Source organism: Podarcis raffonei, chromosome 13 (assembly GCF_027172205.1).
Source record: "Podarcis raffonei isolate rPodRaf1 chromosome 13, rPodRaf1.pri, whole genome shotgun sequence".
NCBI classification, from domain to species: domain Eukaryota; kingdom Metazoa; phylum Chordata; class Lepidosauria; order Squamata; family Lacertidae; genus Podarcis; species Podarcis raffonei.
The window spans coordinates 4,429,921-4,453,520 of NC_070614.1; the positions used below are offsets into that span (position 1 = coordinate 4,429,921).

General features: G+C 41.9%; 1 protein-coding gene across 1 annotated transcript in view; it reads right to left on the reverse strand.

Annotated features, from left to right (window-relative positions):
* Positions 1 to 897: 897 nt before the first annotated feature.
* Positions 898 to 23,600, reverse strand: part of ERP44 (endoplasmic reticulum protein 44) — a 31,262-nt gene continuing 8,559 nt past the window's right edge. The window contains exons 2-12 of the mRNA XM_053361178.1: positions 21,219 to 21,291; positions 20,342 to 20,381; positions 19,842 to 19,957; positions 13,360 to 13,544; positions 12,450 to 12,565; positions 11,971 to 12,028; positions 10,283 to 10,399; positions 8,252 to 8,363; positions 6,617 to 6,758; positions 3,653 to 3,755; positions 898 to 1,411 (exon numbers count right to left, since the gene is read on the reverse strand). Coding sequence (XP_053217153.1) covers positions 1,310 to 1,411; positions 3,653 to 3,755; positions 6,617 to 6,758; positions 8,252 to 8,363; positions 10,283 to 10,399; positions 11,971 to 12,028; positions 12,450 to 12,565; positions 13,360 to 13,544; positions 19,842 to 19,957; positions 20,342 to 20,381; positions 21,219 to 21,291 — 1,164 coding nt within the window. The 3' untranslated portion in view covers positions 898 to 1,309. The remainder of the gene's footprint in view (positions 1,412 to 3,652; positions 3,756 to 6,616; positions 6,759 to 8,251; positions 8,364 to 10,282; positions 10,400 to 11,970; positions 12,029 to 12,449; positions 12,566 to 13,359; positions 13,545 to 19,841; positions 19,958 to 20,341; positions 20,382 to 21,218; positions 21,292 to 23,600) is intronic.

Below are 23,600 nucleotides of genomic sequence, written 5' to 3' on the forward strand. Positions count from 1 at the left end.
TAACACATTTTTGTCCTTGTAAACATTTTCTAAATGCTTACAAAGCATAACTATTACAGTAGTGCCTCGCTAGACGAAATTAATTCATTCCGTGAGTTTTTTCTTTTTGCGAGTTTTTCGTCTTGCGAAGCACGGTTTCCCATAGGAATGCACTGAAAATCAATTAATGCGTTCCTATGGAGACCGCCTTCAGACCAGCGCTTCCCCGCTGTCCCCAGAGATTGCGGGGCTGGCGGTGGGGAGAAGGGCTCTTCTCCCTGCCGCCCGCCTTCAGAAGAGGTCCGGGGACAGCTTCCCCGCTATCCCCCGAGCTTGCGCGGCTGGCGGTGGGGAGAAGGGCTTTTCTCCCCGCCGCCAGCCTTCAGAAGAGGTCCGGGGACAGCGGGGAAGACGCGCTGTGCTTCCCCGCTATCCCCGGAGCTTGCGCAGCTGGCGGTGGGGAGAAGGGCTTTTCTCCCCGCCGCCAGCCTTCAGAAGAGGTCCGGGGACAGATTGCGGGGCTGGCGGTGGGGAGAAGTGATCTTCTCCCCGCCGCCAGCCTTCAGAACAGGTCCGGGGACAGAGGGGAAGGCGCTATCCCCGGAGCTTGCGGGGCAAGCTTCGTCTTGCGAAGCAAGACCATAGGGAGATGCGTCTTGCGAAGCAGCTAAGAAAACGAAAAACTATTTCGTCTAGCGAGTTTTTCGTCTTCCGAGGCGTTCGTCTTGCGGGGTACCACTGTATAGGTATACTTCTCAAAATTTCTCATCTTTCTGTTTTTTATTTTATTTTAAAGCAGTTATCCCATAGCTGATTTCTTTTTTCCAGCATCTCTTTCACAGTGGCCGATGAATGTTTCTCCATTCTCTTCCCACTCCTTTAAACATACACACACACACAAAGGAACTACAACACAAATTATGTAAAATTGTAATTTATTTCCCTCCCAAGTATCCAGAATAGCCCATCAATAAACAAATTAACAAAATGATGTTCATGTGGAAGTAAAGGATAAGGCGGTCAGATTACACCAAAGGAAACCTAGAAGTCCTGTTAATGGGATAGTGCAAGTTAACAGCATGTTGCTGGCCATGTCAACACCTTCATTTGGATTTTAAAAAAAGTTTTACTTAACCATTTGATGAAATAAGAACTTTGGAAAGATGCTGTCCAAAATGACACTAACGTATTTACAAACCGCAGGGAGCAAAGAAAAAAAAAAGTTTAAAAATAAAAACACAGAGAATTTATGAAAATATAGGTTTCCTATTTCCACCCCACAGGAGTCACGGCTGCTGTTTTGAAAGGCTTATGAGATGGTTTCGAGCTTTCAGAGTTCATCTTTTTCCCGCAATAAGGTGTATCTATGTCCACTGGGTGCTAGCTTCTGGAATGAACTTTCAGGCGGGCTGCTCACTATGTCTTGAAGTGGCTGGAAAGAACAAAATCACAGATATGCTATAAAGAAGATATGGACTAGGAGTCACTAACCATTCTGGACCCATTTGAAAATTTGATGATGTCATGGGCACTGTCACAGAATGGTTGCCATCAGTCACATACCCATTTCCCAAAAGGGAAACTGGCAAGACTGAAACAAAAACTTGCTCAGCAAAATGAGGACAAGGCAGAGGTAGAGTCCGAACTCCAAAACTCAACACCACTCTTTCGAACCCACAAGTTCTCTGCTCCAACAGAGCACCCATTTCACAGAAAGCTCATCTCTCCTGCTCACGCTCAATATTTGTTTCCTCCCTTGGATCACCCCCCCAAACACATTCAAGCGTCTTCAGGAAACGACACCCATGCACACCCTCTCTCGCCAAGTCACCCTTCTAAACACAACCTTTACCACTGGCCCTCTTATTCTGAAGCAAATGTCTGTTTAGTTTGGATAGCTCTGATTTTGGTATTGTCCTCTGCTGTATAACTGGATTGACTGCTGGCATTTTATTACATCTTGGAACTCAAGGTTGTGTACATCTGGTATCCAGGCATTCATCCATCCAGACACTGACTAGATGCAGAACTACTTAGCTGCAATAAGATGGATGCCTCACCTGCCTTCAGACTAGCCTTATGTGTTTGTGGAGAAGGGGAGCTGCTCTGGGGGATTCAGCCACAGAAGCTGTCTCAGGTAGCAGGAAGGTATGTGGGGGGTTGTCAGCCAGACTATTACTGAGTGAAGTATGCTAATAGGGTTGTTGTTGTTTTTAACTCCAGTTCATCCAGGTCCTCCCAGGCAACAGGTCATGCCAGTGTTAGAAACTGAGATATGAAAGCTAGGAACTAAATGGCACCTTAAACCTGGTTATGGGCGCAACAACGGACCATCTAGGCGCCCTTTTTAAATATAATAATAATACAAAGCTGAAAATGAATGAATTGCAGCTAAAAATATTATGTTCATTTTTCACATGGTCAAGTCCTTCCCCTGCCCACTATTCTTAAGAGTGTCTCTTTTCCAGTCATCAGAGTAGCTGGAAGTGGGGAGGCAGAAAAAGGTCTTCCTTTTCTTCCATTCTGCACTCCTTGTTGCAATTGTTGGGATGCGACCAGAAACAGGGGCAATTGGCAGGCCCCCAGCTGGCTCCAGCCCACTATAGAACCTACTCCATGGTGGCCAAGAGTTCTCTTCCCACCATCACTGCATCTACACAGAATGGTCCAGAGGAACCATTGCAGGAGATTCCACAAAGTTCCCTGTGGAGGCAATTCCCTGGGGACAACTTGCTGTAACTCTTTTGCAATACACTTTGTAGACAAAATCCTCGCATTTGGATGCCCTGTTTTGATGGATTTTGTTCTACTTGAATTCTACCTTTGCCCTAGACCAGGGATGTTCAACGTACAAGAGACTGCGATCTACTCCTACTATAAAAAAACTGGCAGCGATCTACCCATTGGATTGACAAAAGTTGTTGAGCTTTATTATTATTATTATTATTTTATTATTATTGTTATTATTATGGGGGGGGATTGACTGTGATCTACCACGGACCCCCCGCGATCGACCAGTAGATCACGACCAACCTGTTGGGACATCCCTGCCCTAGACCTTTACCCATCCTGGCCAAAGCTGACACACAGGGAGTGTGAGTTGCTGCAGTGGTAATGCCACGCTTCAGCAGAGAACAATACTATCAGGAGCCTCAATCAGATGGTAGATCAATCTATTAAAAAATCTTGCTGGACTCAATGATGTTAAGAGAATCCCTTTCACAAGGTGACCATGTGGTGGCTCACTGTCTCTGGAACTGTCTCCTCCTGGGAAATTTTTATGGCTCCCTTCACTGTGTTTAGGGCAGTTAAAACTCTATCAAGGCTTTCTGAGCCTTCCTAGGTATTTTGGGGACACTGAGTGTTGACTGTTGTATGTTTATATTGTTTTACTGATTTTCTGATCCCCTTAGGAAGAAAGAGTAGTTTAAATAAATAGTGTGTGTGTACAGGATTAAAAATTACTAGGTTTTAATGACAATTACTTATATTCAATATATAAATTTAAGTTCACTTTTGATCGGTGGTAAAGATCAAGATCCCCCCCCCCCCCGCAAATAATTCCTTCTGAACCACAGTGTCTTCCCATGGAGAACAGAATGCTCATGCTTGCTTTAATACTGCCAATTTCAGACCTTGCCCAGCAGGGCAGGACTAAAGTGCTTGCTCTTACCTGACCAGGTGCTACATCAGTTGGATCTGGGCCATGGTGAAATTCCCTGTGCAGTTTCCCAGAGTGCAAATCTAGTACAAATTGCTTGAGTTTACCTGGAGTACTGAAACAAAGACAAAAAAATCCACACAAATAAAAATGATAAAGTTGAACAAAATCCAGAATGCTTACGACACCTTTGTTCTGGGGTCTAGGAAGAGGCACTCTGCCTTTCTATGATATAATCAAACCTAAGGCTGCTCACAATGCAATATGATTGCCTTCTGGAATAAAAAAAAATAGTTCTAATAGCATGTTTAAATGCTGGCAAAGAGAGTACAAGTACCAAGCAAGTTCATATGGAATTCACTGAGCACTGCAGTATTGCTGGTTTATACCTGTACTACTTTTGGTCTGCTATCCAGCTTTCTCTCCTTTTCCTAGCAATCTAATTTTCTTTTCCCAGTCTCACTTTATTCTTTTTCCTATTTGCCTATGTAATCTGTATTTCTATGCTAATAAAAATGATGGGAGGCTTGCATTTAGGGTGGACTTACAAAAGACAATCATTCTGTCCCTTTGAAAAAAGCATTTAGCCTTTCATACAAAAACTGCGTTCGAAAATAGCTAAATCCTAAACAAAATCTAAAATAAAAAATGTATGATTATATTTCATATGTCCAAGGTGTTTTTTTTAAAGTCAATAATACTGGCTTGAGAGCTAGACTAGGGCCTGGGGCAAGCTACTCCAATAGCTCTTTTTTCTTCCTTGCTCCTGAGGACACAGCAAGCATTTATTCCCTTCATTAATTCCCACAGAGCTGGCCAACCCAATAACTTCATTGTATGTTCCCTTCAGCCCCCTGCTTACTACAATACAGCAGAGAACAGCAGGTGCCAAATGCACAGTTCACAAATACAAATGACTGTCAGGTAGCTGTATTGACAAAAATGCCTTTGAAAGCTTCTCCAGTGCTTGAGTAATTGCATAGACACCAGAGATGAACACTGATGGCGTATCAGTTTAAATTTCTTCAGAGATCATCTACTGTTTCCCCCACATCAAAGACTGCTTGAATACAGCAACCAGTGTTCTGTATGTTGTCAGCGTCACAACACTGAAAATTAGGGGCTTAAGCCAGTAGTATGTTAAGTGCTAAATACAGAAATCTAGGAAACACAGTAGTATAACACTGCAATATGAAGAGAGCCCAAACCAGGAGGCTCAAAACATTTGTCTCTATCATGACAATATACAAGATAAGGGCAGGGCTAACAACCCTCTACTTCCCTTGCTACTGGTCCTGCAAATGAATTGCACCCTGTTGGTCCATGGGGAAGGGGCACACCATCATGGTTCAAGTCAGAGGGTGAGACTTCATAAGAATGTAAGACTAGCCCTCTGGAACAGGCCAAAGGCCCATGCAGTCCAGCATCCTGTTCTCACAGTGCACACCCAAGAAGCAGAACATGAGCACACAAGCATTTCTCTGCTCCTGTATTTGGAACTGGTATCTGGAAGCCTTGCAGCCTCCAACGGTAAAGGCAGAGCATAGCCATCTAACTAATAGCCATTGGGAGCCCTCTCCTTCCTCCATGAATTTGCCTAATGCTATTTTAAATCCATCCAAGTTGGTTGCCATCACTGTCTCCTGGGGGAGCAAATTCCACAGTATGCCTATGTGCTGCGTGAAGAAATCCTTTCTTTTACCTGTACCAAATCTTTCCAGATTCAGCTTCACTGTGAGTTCTCGTGTTATCAGAAAGGGATAACTTTTCTCTACCCACTTTCTCTATGCCATGCATAGAAAGATAGACTTCTATCATGCTATGTCTTGTCTCTAAAATAAAAAACCCCAAACACAGCAACCTTTCTTCAGGGGGGAGTTGCTCTATCCCCTTGATCGTCTTCGCAACCCTTTTCTGAACCTTTTCCAACAACAATATCCTTTTTGAGGTGAGGCAACTAGAACTGTACACAGTGCTCCAATGGTGGTTGCACCATAGATTTGGGTAATGGCATCACTGTGAGAGGCAACCTCTGGGACTTATCCCTCCAGTTATTTATATTTTTCTTCTTCTTCAAAAGCACCTGACCATCAACTCCCTGCCTATGCTACTGTGAGAATCTACCGTGTGCTCCTTTCAGAACAATCCATTTTCTTTTCCTTAAAAAAATGGTCAGAATCCAAAGGCCCTTGTTTTTCAGAATCCAAAAGCCCCTCCTTCCTATTGTAGCACTGTATGTTGCCCAAAGCCGCAACACAGGGGGACCAGGTGGAGCAGAATCCAGCCGTGCAGAGAAACTACAGCAGGAAGGGGGAAACGGCATGCATGATAGCTGTGTGAACACCCACAGGGGGGCTCTCTAAAATCCAGCACATTTTAGCATTCAATTATTGTACTGGGGATGAGGGGCCTTGAATGCTGATTGCATTTTGTGGTGTTCTAATACATCCAGGTGGCGCTGTGGGTAAAACCTCAGTGCCTAGGGCTTGCCGATCGTATGGTTGGCGGTTCGAATCCCCGCGGCGGGGTGAGCTCCCGTCTTTCGGTCCCAGCTCCTGCCCACCTAGCATTTCGAAAGCACCCCTAAGTGCAAGTAGATAAATAGGTACCGCTTTATAGCGGGAAGGTAAACGGCGCTTCCGTGTGCTGCACTGGTGCTGGCTCACCAGAGCAGCTTCGTCACGCTGGCCACGTGACCCGGAAGTGTCTCCGGACAGCGCTGGCCCCCGGCCTCTTAAGTGAGATGGGCGCACAACCCTAGAGTCGGACACGACTGGCCCGTACGGGCAGGGGTACCTTTACCTTTAATACATCCAAACCCAGAGTGTCTGGTGGGACTGGGGTAAGCATTTATTTTTACACGCTGCTACATAATATGAAAAAGGCATTGGTTGTCCACCCTCTCCTCCTCCCCACACGAGCCCCTTCCCTCTTTTCAAGGCTGGACGGCCAAGAGAAAAGAAATCATCTACTCACGCCACATCGCTGAAGTCTGGGAAGACATACATGTGCCTAAAACTGTCAATAGCAATAACAGGACAGTCTGCTGGAGTCTTCTGAATGTGGAGGAGTGGATGTCTGAACTTGTCACAATCAGCATGTAAAAAGTTTATCGTACCTTGAAATTCAGAAGCAAACTTTAGTTTGTTTTTTAAAAATGTAAGTCGCAACAAACAACAGTATATTTAATAGGTCTTTAGATAATGACTGGTAGAGATACGCCCACGTGTTGGTAGAGATATTTCCATGTGACATCCACAACAGACCAATTATAAAATAACTCTTTTTATAACATCCATTTATTAACCTTGCGCCACCACAAAGGTGATGAATTTTCTACTTAAGCAGAAACCATACAAAGTGTCCGTAGATAATCAACATGAAACTACTGCATACATTCATATTATACTTGCATAAATGCATTGGAAAGCCATGGAACGCAGCTGGAAGTGTCTGCAAAGTATGTAAACAGCCATTTTTTGCCATCAGTTGTAGAAATAATTACACATGTCCCATGCAACTCCATTCTCAACTTGGGATGAAGCATGGTGAAGAAATGTTCCCTAATATAGATTTCTATGTGAGCTTTCTTTATCCTAAGCAAGGACTCGTCAGAAACATTTTTCAATTGCTTTCCTACTAGCCTTTTCCTTACCACCTCCATTTCAAGCGCAGTTCTTGTTTTGTTTTGTTTTTTAAAAAAAAGTCTGTCAATTTAGACTGTGAATCCAGTGTTAGTCAGATTAAGAGTTGGCCAAGTAACTTAAGTCCATTGATTTAAGTTGATCTACTGCAACTGTGAGTTGGATATCACCTTGCAGTAATATCAGTAGGCTCATCCCATGTCCCACTTCATCAGCTTCCACCACTTTTCAACACCTTCACACATACACCCTTTTTACAGCGTCAGGTGTTGCTTAAAGTAGCTCCATTCCCCACACCCCCATTTTGACTCAAACCCTGGCAAGTCAGCTACCACCAATAGCAGCAAGTTACAGGTGCTCTGCACATGAGGCACGAATTTTAAAGACCCCCAAGCCCAGTCTCAAAAATGCAAAGAACAGCCCTATGCTGCTGAGGACATAACCCTAATCATATATGTGAGCTACGAAGTTTCCAGAGGATGCTGCACAGGGAAATGTTATGTCCTGGACTTGGATCTTGCTTGTGGGCTTCCCATAGGCATCTGGTTGGCCATGGATGAGACTTTGGTATGATCCAGAAAGGCTCTTCTTTTGTCTTTATATTCTTATAGACCCTTAACCCGTTTATGTGGAAGTTGACCGACTGTAGTCTACTGACTTGAGTGGTTGTAACATAAACCTGCCACTGTGGGTACTGATGAAGATAGGATGTAGAACAAGGCTGGAGAGCCTTTGGCCCTCTAGATGCTGTTGGACTCAGCATAGCCAAGGATTAGGAATGATGGGAGCTGTTCTCCAACAACTTCTGGAGGCTGACAGTTTACCCTGCCCCATTCTAGAGGATCTCTTTCACTCACAGGGAAAAAAATTAAATTCTGATTTGTCAATTAATATTGTTTTCTGGATTCAAAGGCAACACACACAAATGGAATTAAAGGCAAAGTGCAAGGCAACAACACACACCTACCCTTTTCACTTATTAACTGCCGTGCAACTTCCTGCTGGAACTTCTCTAGACTTTCTGTGTCATCTTTCATATGAAAGAGTATAAGAAAAGGAAGACCCTCTTCTGTCAATTCCTATGTGGAGAGAGAAGAATTGGCAAAGAGTGATTTCCATTTTCTACCACTTTTTCCTTACATTTTCAGCTGAATCTGCAGGACTTCCATGTTTATCAACTCTTGGCATATTATGTAAAGGAGTGTTCAAATCAGAGTGGACAGAGCTTTCAAGGTACAAAACATAACTATTCAGATGAGCCTGCAACACTTCAAATAAATCTTTGTTTTAACATGGGAACAGTCTCCAAAACAAAAAAAGGCCGAACATTTTCATGAGCTGGGAGTTCAGATACTTCTAATGGGGAAACTGAAATACCAAGTGTAAGCCAGAATGAGGTTTTATCAGGTTCAAGGTATATACATTTGGCCAACTAAGGAAAGCCATCAATGGTTAAAAACAGAGGAGTAAAATTTTACTTGTTCCAGTAGTTAAAAGATATATTTGGAACAGCATAAAAGCAATGTTGAGCAACTGATTCAAAACCCCAGGAGACAGCAAAAAGCACACATTGGCTGATATGTCAGGATGCTTTTTACTAACATATTTACCAAACTCAGGCATGTCTAGATAGGTGCGAACTCCTTGAAGAAGTAACCCATGTTAGGGTAAGGGAGCTTAGGTTTTGGCCTCAAGCTGGATTCAGGTGCTCTCCCTGCTCTGCATGCTAACCACCTCAGTCCTAAATTATTCCAGGTGTTCTTTCCATTCCAGCAGGACAACATCACATGGGATGAGCGCCTACCAGCCACACAGCAAACCAACGAGCTCTAATGTCTTGCTTCGTTCACTGGGCATATTTTTATATATAGCTCAAGCTACGTTTTCTGGTCCCCTCTTCCTACCTACCTCTATTGTCTGAGGCTCAGCGGCCTGGCACTGGCAGCAGCGGTCAAGGCAGGGATGCGCAGCTTGTGCGGCACATGGGCAAGTACATATGGGGTGTGGCGACACTGCGGGCCTGCTCACACCTTGAGTTTGATGCTGCAGCTGGAGCTGGGCTGGTGTGTTTATATGGAAACATGCTCCACTGCACAGGGAGTGAGGATCTTGGCAGTAGGTGGGAGCAGCCAACTGATTTATTTATTTCTGTGCATAGTCATGCATGAGTCGATGCACATAAATGGGGGGGAGGGGAGGGCGTGACACCTGTACCTAATAGCTTGTTTTTCTCCTCAGTTCCTGTATACTCTTATACTAGATCACCACACTAACACATTTACTTATGCTGCAACCAAGAAAACACAACAAAAATCTGCAGAACCGCAGCGGCGGAGCTAGCCACTCGGGTGCTGTGTGTGACGTGCGCGCCCTGCAGCCAGGGGTGGGGGCGGGGGGCGCTGCATGGAGCCTCTCTGCCACCTCCCCCTCAGCTGTAGGGTGGCTGAGGGAGAGGCGGAGGGCAGACGCAGGTCCCACGCTGCTGTTTTAGGCAGCACGGAGCCTGCAGACGCACAAGCCACCACGTCACTCCCAGGAGAGAAACATGGCTTGGGCACGCTGCAGACCCTGTGGTTAATGCCAGCCCCCGTGGTGTGGCACCCAGTGCCAGCTGCGTTTCGTTATGTTTGTTGACTGAACTAAAAAGTTTCGTGAGCCCATTGAAAAAAACACAACTCATATTTTTGTTATTTTGTCACACACACACACACACACACCCCATGAGTGATGACACCCGGGGAGGCCCGCACTCCCCTTCCTCCGCCACCGCATAACCATATGGGTAGGGTATGCAGTATATACTATTCTAATACAAGCCATCATTCTGTACAAACAACATTTGCTCTAACTTAAGAATATATCATATATATTATAGCTAAAACATGATATCATAAAGTAAATGGAGAGCATGTGACAAGTGGTTTTTTGGGCCCAAACATGTTTATCAGAGTTTCTCACTTAAATACCCAGACAGATTGAACAATCAGACACTCCTTACCTCTCCATTCTCAAATGTAATTTCACGAACAAGTGGAACACATTTATCTTGAGTCCATGCATAAGCCAAGTCAAAATTGGTCATAGAGCCCAAGTAAACCATATCTGGAGCATTTTCCTGTTAAAAGGGGATTGTTGTTTTGTCAAATCATCAGTAGGGGAAAAACATGAACATTGTACACCATTAAAATATACATATTGTAGTGTTCTGTGATGGAGATGTCGTGGAGCACAGCACCCTGTGGCAAGCTCCTTCTACCCCTGGCCATAGAGTCTAGGCAGCAGTATGTTGCAGGGTTCCTCTCCCCCTGCTTGCCAGCAGCCGCCAACGGCATCAAGCAGGGGGCATGGGAAAGGACAGCATGATACTGCAAGATCACATGGAGAGCACACCTAGACACTACATGTAGGAGGGGGTATGTTCTCAATAGGATGCTGTTTTCAAAAGCATCTTTGAAACTTGGGAAAGCTTGGCTCTTTAAAAAGGTGCCAGACATAGATGACTGATCTGGACCATCAATAGTACCATGAACAATAATACAGTGTTTACTACTAAGATTTTCTAACTCTCTATAGCAGGCATGTCCAACCAGTACATCGTGATCTACTGGTAGATCCCCAGCTGACCCTGGTAGATTGCGGGACCCTTATCGATCGTGGGATTAAATAAAGTTTACTGAAGGTTAACAAATAAAAGCTGAAGAACTCTGGATAATCCTACCCCCCAAAAGCTCAACAACTCTGGGTAATCCACCCACCCCATGCACGCTCCTTCTCTCTCCAATGACAATGGGTAGATCACTGCCAGTTTTTTTATACTGGGAGTAGATCGCAGTCTCTTGGGAGTTGGACATGCCTGCTCTATAGAATTAAAAATGTATGTATTTTTTATGACATTCAGTTCTAAGGGACACCCCCACCCTGCCCGAGGCAGCTATGGAGGTGTACACTAGTTCTGAAATGCTACATCAAAGTTTCAGATCCAGAAGTGCTATAAGGAAGAAAATGGTTACGTCTTTTGTTAAATTTAAGGAGTCAGATTTGTGAATGATCTGTTCTGCAATACACTCTATTATATGGTTTTTTAAAAAATGGCTTCAAAATGTGGAGCTTGTAGCTAATATGCCAAAGGTTTGTCACACATCCAAGCTTTCTTTTTTTACTGAGGAATTCCAGAATCACTACACAATCTTCCTCTTTGGAAGTTTCAACTGTTAGATTTCTAAAACACCCAGACAATCAATAACTATTTATCTCATTTATCTAAACATTTATACAACAGCTTCCAATCAAAACAAAGCAGTTTATAGGATTAAAAAGTAGCACAATAAAACAGTAAAATACTAAACAAACACCATTACCATAGAATTTGCAATAGAGCTAGAACTAAAAACTAGTGCTCAGGAATGTGCGGATGAATAGGTGTGTTGCAAGCAACTTGTGGAACACCATTACCAGAGGTGCCTACCATATATTTGGTGTCGTATCTATGTGCATATTGTTGGGTGAGTAGATATTAATTGCCTGTTTCAATCTTGGGCATCTCCACAATCAGGTGGTAAAAAACCCCAAACATCTCTAGCTGAATTCACTAGCAGGAAGCACCAAATCTAATATGAGGACTACATGATTTGGGCTAGCTACTTTATCAAATATAAGGATAAGGGATAGGAAAATATTGAAACTCACCCCAGGTGGCTTATAGATCACGTTGTCCCCACTAAATCGTTCTGGTTTGGAAACAGACCTAAGACAGGTAGTGACAATTTATCTTCTTATTAAGGTTAAGTACACTCAAGGTTAAGTACACTTACAAAATACAGGGCAAGGAGCAGATTTACAGTTAGTATCCCAGTCTCTACTGCAAACCAAGCCAGTTTTTTCCCCCATGGCAGAGTATGAGGAGATTACAAAAAAGGGACATAGCGTAGCTTCTTTGAGGAGATAATACCTTCAAATTCAGATTTTGGAAGCAAGTGTCCCTAGTTTTTAAGATTCCTGTCAGCAGGATTTCTGGAGCGATGCTAGAGAAATATATCTTATGGAATCGTGTATTCATTGATGTGTGGTTTCAGTGAATTAATGCTACTCTTCTGCATTTAATACAGTAGTATTTGAGCTACCCAAATATATCACTGTATTTTTTTTAACAACAACAAAAATCTTACCCAAATGCAGCAAGGAAGACACAGTCATCATGCAAAATATTTGCTACTCTTTCAAAAGTCTTGTAATTATCAGAGTCTTTGTGTTCAAAGTATCCAATAATATTTCTTTTACTGTGCTGTAACAAAAAACACATGAGGTATTATAACTCGAATTTTCATTTAACCTTCAGTCCTTGAGCCAGGAGGGAAAATGATTCCAATTTGTGACCAAATGGAGTGTCAGAATACGCTAAAGGTTTATGAATATATAATGAATACAAAGTCCCTCTTTGTTGCAAAATGGATTACTTGTTTAAAGTTAGCATATCTGACATCCGATTACATTATCAAGAAAGCCATAAAAAATAAGCCACTAAGGGCTGGTTTGCATGTTAAGTCATAGGTTCACTGCTTTTTGCACATGCTAGAAGAAACCTGAGAAAATCACACCTCTCTCCCTTGCTTTGCTAGGCAGCCAGAAGGATTCGACTTCCTGTTCAAAGGATGCTAGTTTAGCATTAAGTATGAACCAAATATTGTGAGTCAAAAAACCCTTAAATTAAGTCAATTTAAACAAGGCAACTCCGAACCATGGGTTATGAAGCTGACTTCTTTAAGTAACCACAGTTGGTTTAATTCAGAGTTCATTTGACTTGTCCATGTTGAGCCAGGATTCTTAACAGAGTGGAGCACACAGAGTGGAAAACAGTCAACCATTGTTTAGCGTTACATACAAATGTGGCTTAATACCACAAATATAGAGCATTTGTGTAACAGTTGTCACTAGCTATGAAACAGGCAGAACTTCCTAAGTGGCGAACATGCATTTCCCAAGTTATACATTGTCATTTAACATACTGAAATGAAAGGGAGACAGACAGACAGACAAACAAACAGACAGAGCAGGGGGCAGGGGGCAGGGGGCACTCACATCTAGAGACTTAATTTCTTCCAAGCTGAGTATTTCTCGAATAGGATTACTTTTCTGTTGTCGAATATAATCTGCTATGGCTGTCACCGATCTTTGACCCCGATATTCTCTCTTCATCATCATTCCATTCCGGAACAATTTTAGAGTTGGATATTTGCTTATCCTGTACCTTTGAGCTATGTCCGCTGAAAAAATAATTAAAAGACATTTGAAAATATGCAACTTTAAATGTATAGAGTTAGTATTCTTTAACCAATAATGCTGCTATCCCCTTCTTTTAAATATTATGAGAGAAGTAATTAAAAGTTTATTCTTTTAAAACCACAAGCTTCCAGAATATGGGTCAGTCAGAATCCCAACTTTTTCTATGTATGGTTGCTTTTAACTAATGGGGTATTTCAGACCCCAAATACCAATGTGTGTAGTTGGGACCTTGTACTATAAATAACCCTTAATATTGTACTATAAACAGTAATCCTTAACAAAATGCCTTGTTTTGACATGTAGTCACTGTCAGAAACATGGGAAGGGTTTAACCCCAATGCTAGACCAGTAATTCAAGTGTAGGAAGGTTATTTTTTCCCAATATGGACTTCAGATGTCCAGTCAGTCCAGTGTTGTTGAGGTAATAAGTACAGTACACACATTAAGGAATCTGATCAGAATTTGCTTCTTAGCAAACGAGCACCTTTTAAAACACTTTTAACACAAACTTGCCCTTGTTCAAGAACCTCATACTATTAATTGGGTTTTGACTGCAGTAATTTAGCACTTAACCTAATTTAACCAATTAGCTAAATTAGCTGTTAATCACCTACATTTTAAGAGGCTGACATACCTAATTTCAGTTACCTTTAATTTTCTTTAAACCTTCTCTTAAGGTAATTTTGTATATGTAGGTGTTTTTTTTAAATACTTCATGTGATTATGGCAGTAACAATCCCAGAGAAATATGAATCAGACAGTTAAACTCAAAACAGGAAAGAGAATTGAAAATTGGACTCAAGTGTTATTCAAGTCAGAGAGGACTAGAGATGTTAGACGTTTACAAAAGGAGTTAACTTATTTCTAACATGAGGTAAGGTTCACCCAAATGGCTGCCCTGTACATACTCCAGATGTGTATAACTGTCTAGTGCTGCAGTGATAGCTGTTTCCCTCAAAAGATGGAATCTGACACTTGTAGGTTACTTCCATTATAAAGATGGATCCAAGAGGGGCCTCCAAGTACCAAAAGTAAATCTCATTGAGGGGACCAAGTTTCATTGGTTCAGACACAATGGCGGCTCCTTTGAGTAAGTGTTTGACAAAAGGGTGCCCTGCAAAGGGGCTGTCAATGTTGGTATGGAGAACTCTTTCTACTGCCAACAGCTGCCTTTTTAGTGTGTGTGTGTGTGTGTGTGTGTGTGTGTGTGTGTGTGTGTGAAAAACCCTGACCCAATCCATCTTGCATGATTCTAAATATATGAGGTACCTCTACAGCAACGGGGGTGACTGTCTGACACCTACACTTTACAGCAAACAAACCCTGTCCAAGTTATGGACAGTTATGGAAGATCTGTGGATGTCTACATTATATGAACCACCTACTCAGATGGGCTCAATTCCAAGAGGTGCTCCTGTTCAATATCCACAGGCAAAGTCGTAACCAGTTAGATTGTGGGTGGAGGAATAGAGAACAAGGTAAGAAGATCCAACCACTTAGGAATTCTTCAACCTGGACTAAAGTTGATCAACTCTGAAAACCACAGGCATCTGAGGACCAGAGCCTGATAGCCTTATACTTTGCATAAAGTCCATGCAATCAATGGCAGGGGAGGGAATACACCTGTGTTCTCTCTATACACATTTTCTGCTTCCGTATCTTGAGATGAACTGTGGTATCTTGTTGGTGCACAATAGAAGAAGACCGATATTCCTCCTTGTCTCAACATCATATGTCCATCTGACTTCATGAACAAAAGAGGGAATGTGTGAGGATGTGCTTGGTCAATATGGAACCTATATTAAAGAATACTATGGAAATGCCACTGGTTTTGATGCCAGTATTAAAGCTATGGATCTCCCATAGCTTTAACATGTAGCTTTAATACAATTTAACAGTGAAGTTTTTATGATGTCAGTACAGTGGACGCTTGGGTTGCGAACGTGATCCGTGTAGGAGGCACGTTCACAACCTGCAGTGCTGCGTCTGCACACGCGCGGGTCGCGATCCAGTACTTCTGCGCATGCGCGGGCACCAAAACCCGGAAGTAACCTGTTCTGGAACTTCTGGGTTTCAGCGTGTCCGTAACCCAAAAATGCACAACCTGAAGCGTCTGTAACCCGAGGTATGACTGTAGTGTCTTTAAGCCAACAACCCATCCTCTTAAACCAGAAAAGCAAACGTTTGTGGACATGCTGGGGAATACCTAAAAAGAATTGTCACACCATGTTCCATATCAGAGAAGTTGCCGATAAACTCATTGGGAAAACAGCACAACAATTGGCAAACAGCTGGTATATGGTGGTCACTGCTCAAGATACAGGTGCACTGGCCCTTCTTCTATCAGGCCATTTCCCTCAAACTACACCACCTGTCCTACACCTTGATGCCAAACAACTGGAAGCCTTAAAATGTGCCCCCATTTGTTTCTTGGCAACCTGATGACAGGTAGCCCACTAGGGACTACAGTGCAGCCAATTTCAATCCAAAGTGGGGCCTGCACTTAGTGCAAATATTCTTTGCACTGCTGACTATATCCTTTGTGTTGTTAAATTGAATTCCATTTGGGCCATTCCCACAAAGGGGGGGGGGTTACTTTTTGCTTATATGACATCAGGGTCATTTTGGCACCAGGTGACTGAGAGGTGGCCAGCCTTGCTTATTTGTCAAAATGGCCTATGAGGGCCATTTGGCCAGCTTTGGATCCAGATTTCCAGCTGAAAAGGGTTCCCCACTCTTTTTCTCTACCTGCATCCCTTGGACATGTGAAACATTATCCGCTACCTTTGCATGGATGCAGTCAATGCTAGTGCCTGTGCTTCCTTTGGGCCATCTGCCCTTGCAAAGGAAGCAAGAGCCATTGTAGTGAACACGGACCTGAACACTGCCAAGGCTAATAACCTGAGTGAAACTCAGGAGCAAAACAACCAATTCTGCTCCCCTGTAGAAGGCAGAACAAGTTATTCCAGATTTTAGAAATAATTTAAACCATCATATTCTGCTGGGATGTGAGCAGCCAATTAAAATAGCTTGTGACAAGAAAGGTTAAAACCATCTGAAACAAAAATTGCAGCTGAAGTACAGTGCCATACCAACGGATAGTTTGTAATGTAAGCTTGCAAGATCAATGGAGGATGAATCCAAATATCCCATGGCAAGAACAGTAGGCAGTTCTGAATACATTCGCCTGGTCTTCAGCCTCCTACCCACCTACCCGCTTCAGGGGGCTTCAGAGTAGCCATGTTCAGATAGTAAATAACAGCTTCTTAAACCTCATTCATGTTTTTCCCCCTTGCAGCTTCCTCTCCTACTCCCACTCTGTGCTTCATCCTGCTTCATTAAGCCAACATTTCCTCTTATAGCTAAGTCAAACAACTCTGGTTCAATGTTATCCTGGTCTGCTAACCAACATTAAAACAGAGCTCCTCGGTTTGAATATTATCAGGAAACAACAGATTAATGCAAACTAGGATTGCTGCAACAAAGCCAGCAAACAATTTGATGAGGGACATTTATGGTATATGAAGTTATGGACAAACATCTGAATCATTTTCCTAAACTGTATACAGACTACCAAAACCACCATCTAGAGACAGTAGGGTTAGCATACCATCAGCAGTGCCTTTGGAAATTATCTTTCAGAAAAGTATAAAAAATGCAAAGACATGAAATGCTGTTTGAACTAATTCACAAGTCAAACAGTGAACATCTTAAATAATTTCATTAAACCTTGACATGTGATACAAGTGGAGTCAACACAATTATAGCTACTACAATATACTTCTAAAATTGAAAACATAAAAGTGCAAACAATGTTATGATTTTTATTCATCAACAACATGTGTTGTTCATCAAAGTACTTGTTGCTGACTTCCAAAAGATTCCTACCTGAAACTGGTATAGCTGGCACACTGAATAATTTGAAACATATAATGGGGGGAGGGGGATCTACAGGTGTACATTTAGCAAACCCCATTACATGTGTGCATGAGCTTGCATATCCGGCGCCGGGGTGCCCCCCTGGCAACTCCAAAACAAGAGAGGGAGTGGTGGAAAATGTCCTCTGCCTCCCCCACCGCCCCGATCCCCGGTGTGGTGGCAGCGATCAAGTAGGAAAACGTGCTGGTGGACATACTTTCTGGCATTGGGGCGCCCGAGAAGGCATCCTGGGAAGGCTGCACACCGCCTTTTGCCAGGAAGCAGGAGGAGGACAACGACCGGGAGCAGGGCCGTCTTTAGCAGATGCAGAGGCTTGGGAGGGAAGCTGCGCGCAGCTTTCCTCCTAAGCCTCTGCGGGGATCGCTCTCCTCCAGCCGAGGCTTGGGAAGAAAGCTGCATGCCCGCCAGCCATATAGTTAGCGGGGCGCAGCTGGCAGGCACGCAGGGAAAGGGGAGGCTGCCGGCAAAGCCGTGCAGCTCCCCCACTCCCTAGGGCGCCCCTGAGAGGCCGGCACCCTGGCGCAACGAACCACTAAGACCAATGGGAAAGACAGCTCTGACAGTTTCAAGCAGACACCTGCAACTTTCTGCTACCAGCAACCAGATCATATTAATTCAGGAAAGGAAGCACTTTATTTGGTAGGCTGCTCTTGACTGTTCAATCACTGTTAAGAGACTCCTTTCATTATATCTGCAGCATGCCATAATAATAATAATAATAATAATAATAATAATAATAAGGCATTATTTTCTTTTCCAACCCTTTTCCACAGTATTACAACAAAACTCCATGATCATGTTAACCAAAAATTAAATTGTATTTAATTTCCAGGCAGCCTCACCAATTAAACCCTTCCAATCAACCACAGTCTCAGCCCCCAATCTTCTACACTACCCGCTTTTTTGTTCTTTTAAGAAGCATGGTAAAACAGAAAAGCACTAATGCCTTCAGAATTTTAAGAACTGAATCTCCACATCCTCCCAACAGAACATCTTTATATTGGTTGTGAGGGCAAGTAAAATGACATTTTGTCGTTAGGTATCAAACATTGTGCAGGACATCAATAATTCTTTTTAATTTGCTGGGCCTCAAAGACTGGAAGGATGGAGCTGCTAGGGCCCGCAGTAGGCTTAAGCACCAGTGCACAAACAGAAGATAGATTTGAGAGCCTGACCACTGTGAATGCAGTTAAGAATGTGAAAGCAGCTACTTCTGCTTCCTACAGAGACTGCAGTTTCACAAGGGGAAGGCTATTTGCATTGCAAATGATGCCTCTGCCCAATTAACACCACTAAAAGCCAATGGATACTATACACTCAGAAACCAAAGGTGTTGAGTTTTATTATTAAAAAGCTCATGTCTACTATTAAGGGGAAAGAATACTTAATTCAGAACCTTTATAGTATGTGATGCTATACAGTAAACACAGAAGGTGACATGAGACAGTTTAAATGGCAGCTCATTATATGGCTCCATTTGCTGTTCTGTGGCTGGGTCAACCATACCCATTACTGGCGTAATCAGCCATAACGAACTGTACACATTATGATGCACAGAGAGGAACACTCATGTGTATTGGAGGACAGATGGGTTTTTATAAAATCTAAGTTAAGGGTTTAAAAAAATATATCCTGATTTAAAGGGAAGCCAAACAGAAACCAAACATGTTCAAACCAACACCTGAAGGCTTGGATTGCAAGATACCTTAAATTCATGTTATGTTTCCTGCCCCCTTCTTCCTGCTGCAGTAATCTGTGATGCCCAAAAATGTCTCCCTAGAAGGAAGATGCTGGGCGTAGAATGAAATGGGACATTTTGCTTCAATGAACCTCCTTGAATAGAATCCATTTATCTTAGCATCTAAGCCATTGTCTTTTAAACGTGAATCATGACCGTGTATCAAACACTGAGTTAGGGCTGCTTTTCTATGTAAAAGAGAACCAGACCCCTTCGTGCTGAAAAAGCACCTCACAAGTAAAAGAGATTTCTGTATATTTCTTTCCAATTTTAGATTAGGGAAGGTATACACAGACCTACTTTTCCCAATACCACAAACCCCTGCATTTTATTTTATTATATTTTCTTTAAAACATATTTGCAAGAGAATGCAATTTCAAGCCTGGGGAAACTGTGTTGAATAATGCAGGTTATGGGCAGCCTTTACATACAAGGTTTGTAGAAATTCCTCTCTTTTGAAGTATATTTATAATTCGTTTTACTAGATATCCTTTTTAAACCACTGCAAAAGCTTGTACTTGCTCTGAAGAGGTTTCAAAACTTGAATTTGCACAACAAGACATTTAAAATGGTAACAGCTGAATGAAAAAGGATTACTCACAGTGCTGATCACAATCTACTCTGGCAAACACAACTTGATTCTTATCTGGGAAATCCTCTTTAATGACATTAGAAGCTTCCTCAAAAATAGGATGCAGCATTTGACTAAAACGACACCTGTTGAAAGGGAGAATACAAAAAAAAGGTCCAATTACTGAAAATAAAATATCTGGAGATTCCATATATAGCACCATTTGAAGGAGTAATTCTACTGTGGATTGTCATTCCCACCCACACGGAGGGGAGCTAGCAGGGGAGCCCAAGGCAGTTTCTAGTTCTAAGGGTCTAATCCTGTGAAGTACCACCTGGCCATGCTGATAGGCTACATTAGACACAAATAAAATATATCTAGTAGAAGTTTAAAAGCAGACTGAGAAAATATTTTGTATGTTTTGCTAATTTATTATATTTAACATTGTCTAATTTCTGTTTTGAGTCTTACAATTGCAGAAGTTTGAAAGTACTGTGTTGGTATAAGTGTCCAACGGAAGAAATACTTACCAATCAGCATAAAAATTCACTAAAGCAACATCTGCATTGTCTAAAGGAAAGAATGACATTTTATTGTTAAATGTTGCGACAGCAGAAAACCAAGGCCTAACTAGGCACACACACACAAAAAAATCAATCTTGACATTACAGCTCCCAGAATTGCAAGATGGAGAACTTGAGCAAATATGAATTCAAAGTTTTAGCTAGCTTTAGTTACAAAACCCGAATTACTAGGCTAACTTTCCTCCCCATTTATTCTCTCTTTCTTCTGGAATGTGTTGCTCTATGCTGAAAAGGTACGTACATTTGGACAGCAGTTGTCAGTGGCCTTGTAAATTAATGTAAGAACCTTGAACCTGTCCTGGTAAAATTAGCATTACACAGTCACACTTTTCACACACAAAACCAAACTTATAATTGGGAAGTAAGGGTTGCAATTATGGATACTGATGAGAAAGTGAACCCCACTAAACTCAGTGCTTGCTTCTGAATATACTGTATGTGCCTAGGACTGCAGTGTAACTTTGATTTTACTTTTAGATTTGCGTTATGGAAGCTTCTAGCAGTGTTATTGAGTTCCAAAGATAAAAGCAGTTTTTAAGCAATTTGTATCTGTCACTGTTGTGCTCAAATCAGGATTATTAAATTAGCTCTCTTTAGGCGTCATCCTGTCCTATACGGTACTAACCAACAAAAGTACACATGCACAGAACAAACTAAAACTGAACATAAAGACATACTTAAAGCAATTCAGTGTTCTCCCCAGACTACTTATGACTCTGAATGCTGGCAGGACACATACCAAAAATGAATTCAACAATATAGTGCTTGAGAAAACCAAATGTATTTGTAAAAAAAACCACAGGGCAAAGGTTTGCATACTTACTTAAGGTATCATCTATATTCCCACCATCGAGGCTTGTTATTTCACTTCTTGCTGGATTAAAAAACCAGGACACCTGCAAAAGGACACACGTTTTAATAAATAATCTGACATTTATCCATCTCATTCTTGCTCGGTCAATTCCTCCTCCTTGTATTATAATGAAGGGAGCTCCATGCATTAAAAGAACAGGGCAGGTCATGTAGGTGACTCTCACATATTCAGCATGAACATCTACATGATACTGTAGGGGTTCCAGCCCAGGTAGAGGTCCACGTGTGTACGGTTCTTTGCTGCAAAACATCCACACTGCTGCTTCAACGTGTGCAGTGAGCTCAAGAAATATGAAACACAATCCAAGTTTCCACAGTGTTGATGGCACAACAGAAGTCCATCCTAATATCCAGGAAAAGGAGCAAATATGCAAGGGCAAAATGCTAAGTCTGGCAATTCATTTATGTATTTTAAAAGACTTGCCAGGCTTTACTTTAGAAATAAATCTTAAAGTTAAGCGAAAGATCTCCACATATATGTCTGGAGATGTTTGTCACTCTATTCTGGTTTAATGTAACTAAAATAGTGGGGCCTTTAGCATTTTGAAGTTTTCTGCCAAGGGCTCATTTGGGAGGAAGGGTGGGATAAAATTTTAATGAATAAATATATTAATTAAGAACATAAATACATAAGTTACAAAAAAAGGGGGAACTGTAGTAAACCATGGAAAATATAAAGGTGAAAATAGGAGATACACAGATATGGTCAAAATAGATATTATGCTAATTCAATAAAATTAAAACATGCCCAAAAGCATAAAGGTAAAGCTAAAGGGACCCCTGACCATTAGGTTCTGTTGCGGATGACTCTGGGGTTGCGGCGCTCATCTCGCTTTATTGGCCGAGGGAGCCGGCATACAGCTTCCGGGTCATGTGGCCAGCATGACTAAGCCGCTTCTGGCGAACCAGAGCAGTGCACTGAAACACTGTTTACCTTCACACCGGAGTGGTACCTATTTATCTACTTGCACTTTGATGTGCTTTTGAACTGCTAGGTTGGCAGGAGCTGGGACCGAGCAACGGGAGCTCACCCCATCACGGGGATTCGAACTGCCGACCTTCTGATTGGCAAGCCCTAGGCTCTGTGGTTTAACCCACAGTGCCACCCGTGTTCCTTCCCAAAAGCATAGGATCAGTTTAAATATTTTGCTGGATCTACCTAATGAAAGAAAAAGGAAACGGAAACACAGGAGGAGAAGCTTTTTTTAAGGTCAAGAAGGTATCATTTCCAATAAAGCAAATGCCAAAACAATGTATTAAAACATTTTGGTTAAGAATGAAATGAAAAGTTTTGGAATTTCCTACATTAAACCCACCCACCCACACCTGGCACAGGATGAAAATTGCAGAAATTCAGCAAAACTACTGAGACGATTAAAAAAACTCCAATAAGTTATTTGTATTTTTTTCAACACTACAGTTCTTCAGACATCAATAATAACACTAAATTATAATCACTGACCACCCTTCCATGGTTTCCTCCAAATATCAATTGCTGCTGCATATTATAATCCATCCATAGCTTCTTTTTCTCATTTTAATCTTGATATCCCTTTTACTGCTGAATTTACTCTAAGCCTACTAGCAATTTAAGTGAAAGGAAAATTTAAGTACAGTACTGTAGAGGACAGATAACTAATTCATGGTGCAAGGTATTAACTGCAGTTTGCAGTCTGAACAAGATTTATTAGAAAAACTAAAAAGACATACTGCTGAAATACAGAAATGGGGAAGTGTGCTTAATTAAGGTTAAACGAGACATCAAATTCATCTGATAATCAAAGGTTAATGCAGTGGGCATACAGAACAATTCTGCAGTATCACAAATGTTTCTATGTCCTGAATACTGGAACAATTTGAACTTTTGTTCTGCAATAACCAATGACATTTCTCTTTACCTAAAAAATGCATTTCTTTTAATAGTCAAGGCAATACAAATTGTTAGGTTTCCTTTCATTAAGCAGGCCAAATTGCTAAATATATTTCAGTAGTTTTCCTTAGCATATCCTAGCTAGAACTTCGTTTGTGGTTTAGCCTTGACTAAACAGGATTACAACACTTTCTCTTGCATTAGCTCTTTTCTGCAAAAAAAAAAAGGTAATTCTGCTACATGCTTAACAAGGTGCACATAAAATCCCACACAAACTAGTTTATTTTCTTTAAAGTGACTTTCTCTCTCCAGTTCAAATACCCGAAGAAGCTAGTAGTATAAACATTTCATGATCAGCAATAATGTGAAGCAACACTTGCAATATAAAAAAATACACAAGAGCAGCAATAAAATGCTAGAGTTGAAGAGAGAAATCTAAGTAGCAAGAAAACCCAAGGCTTG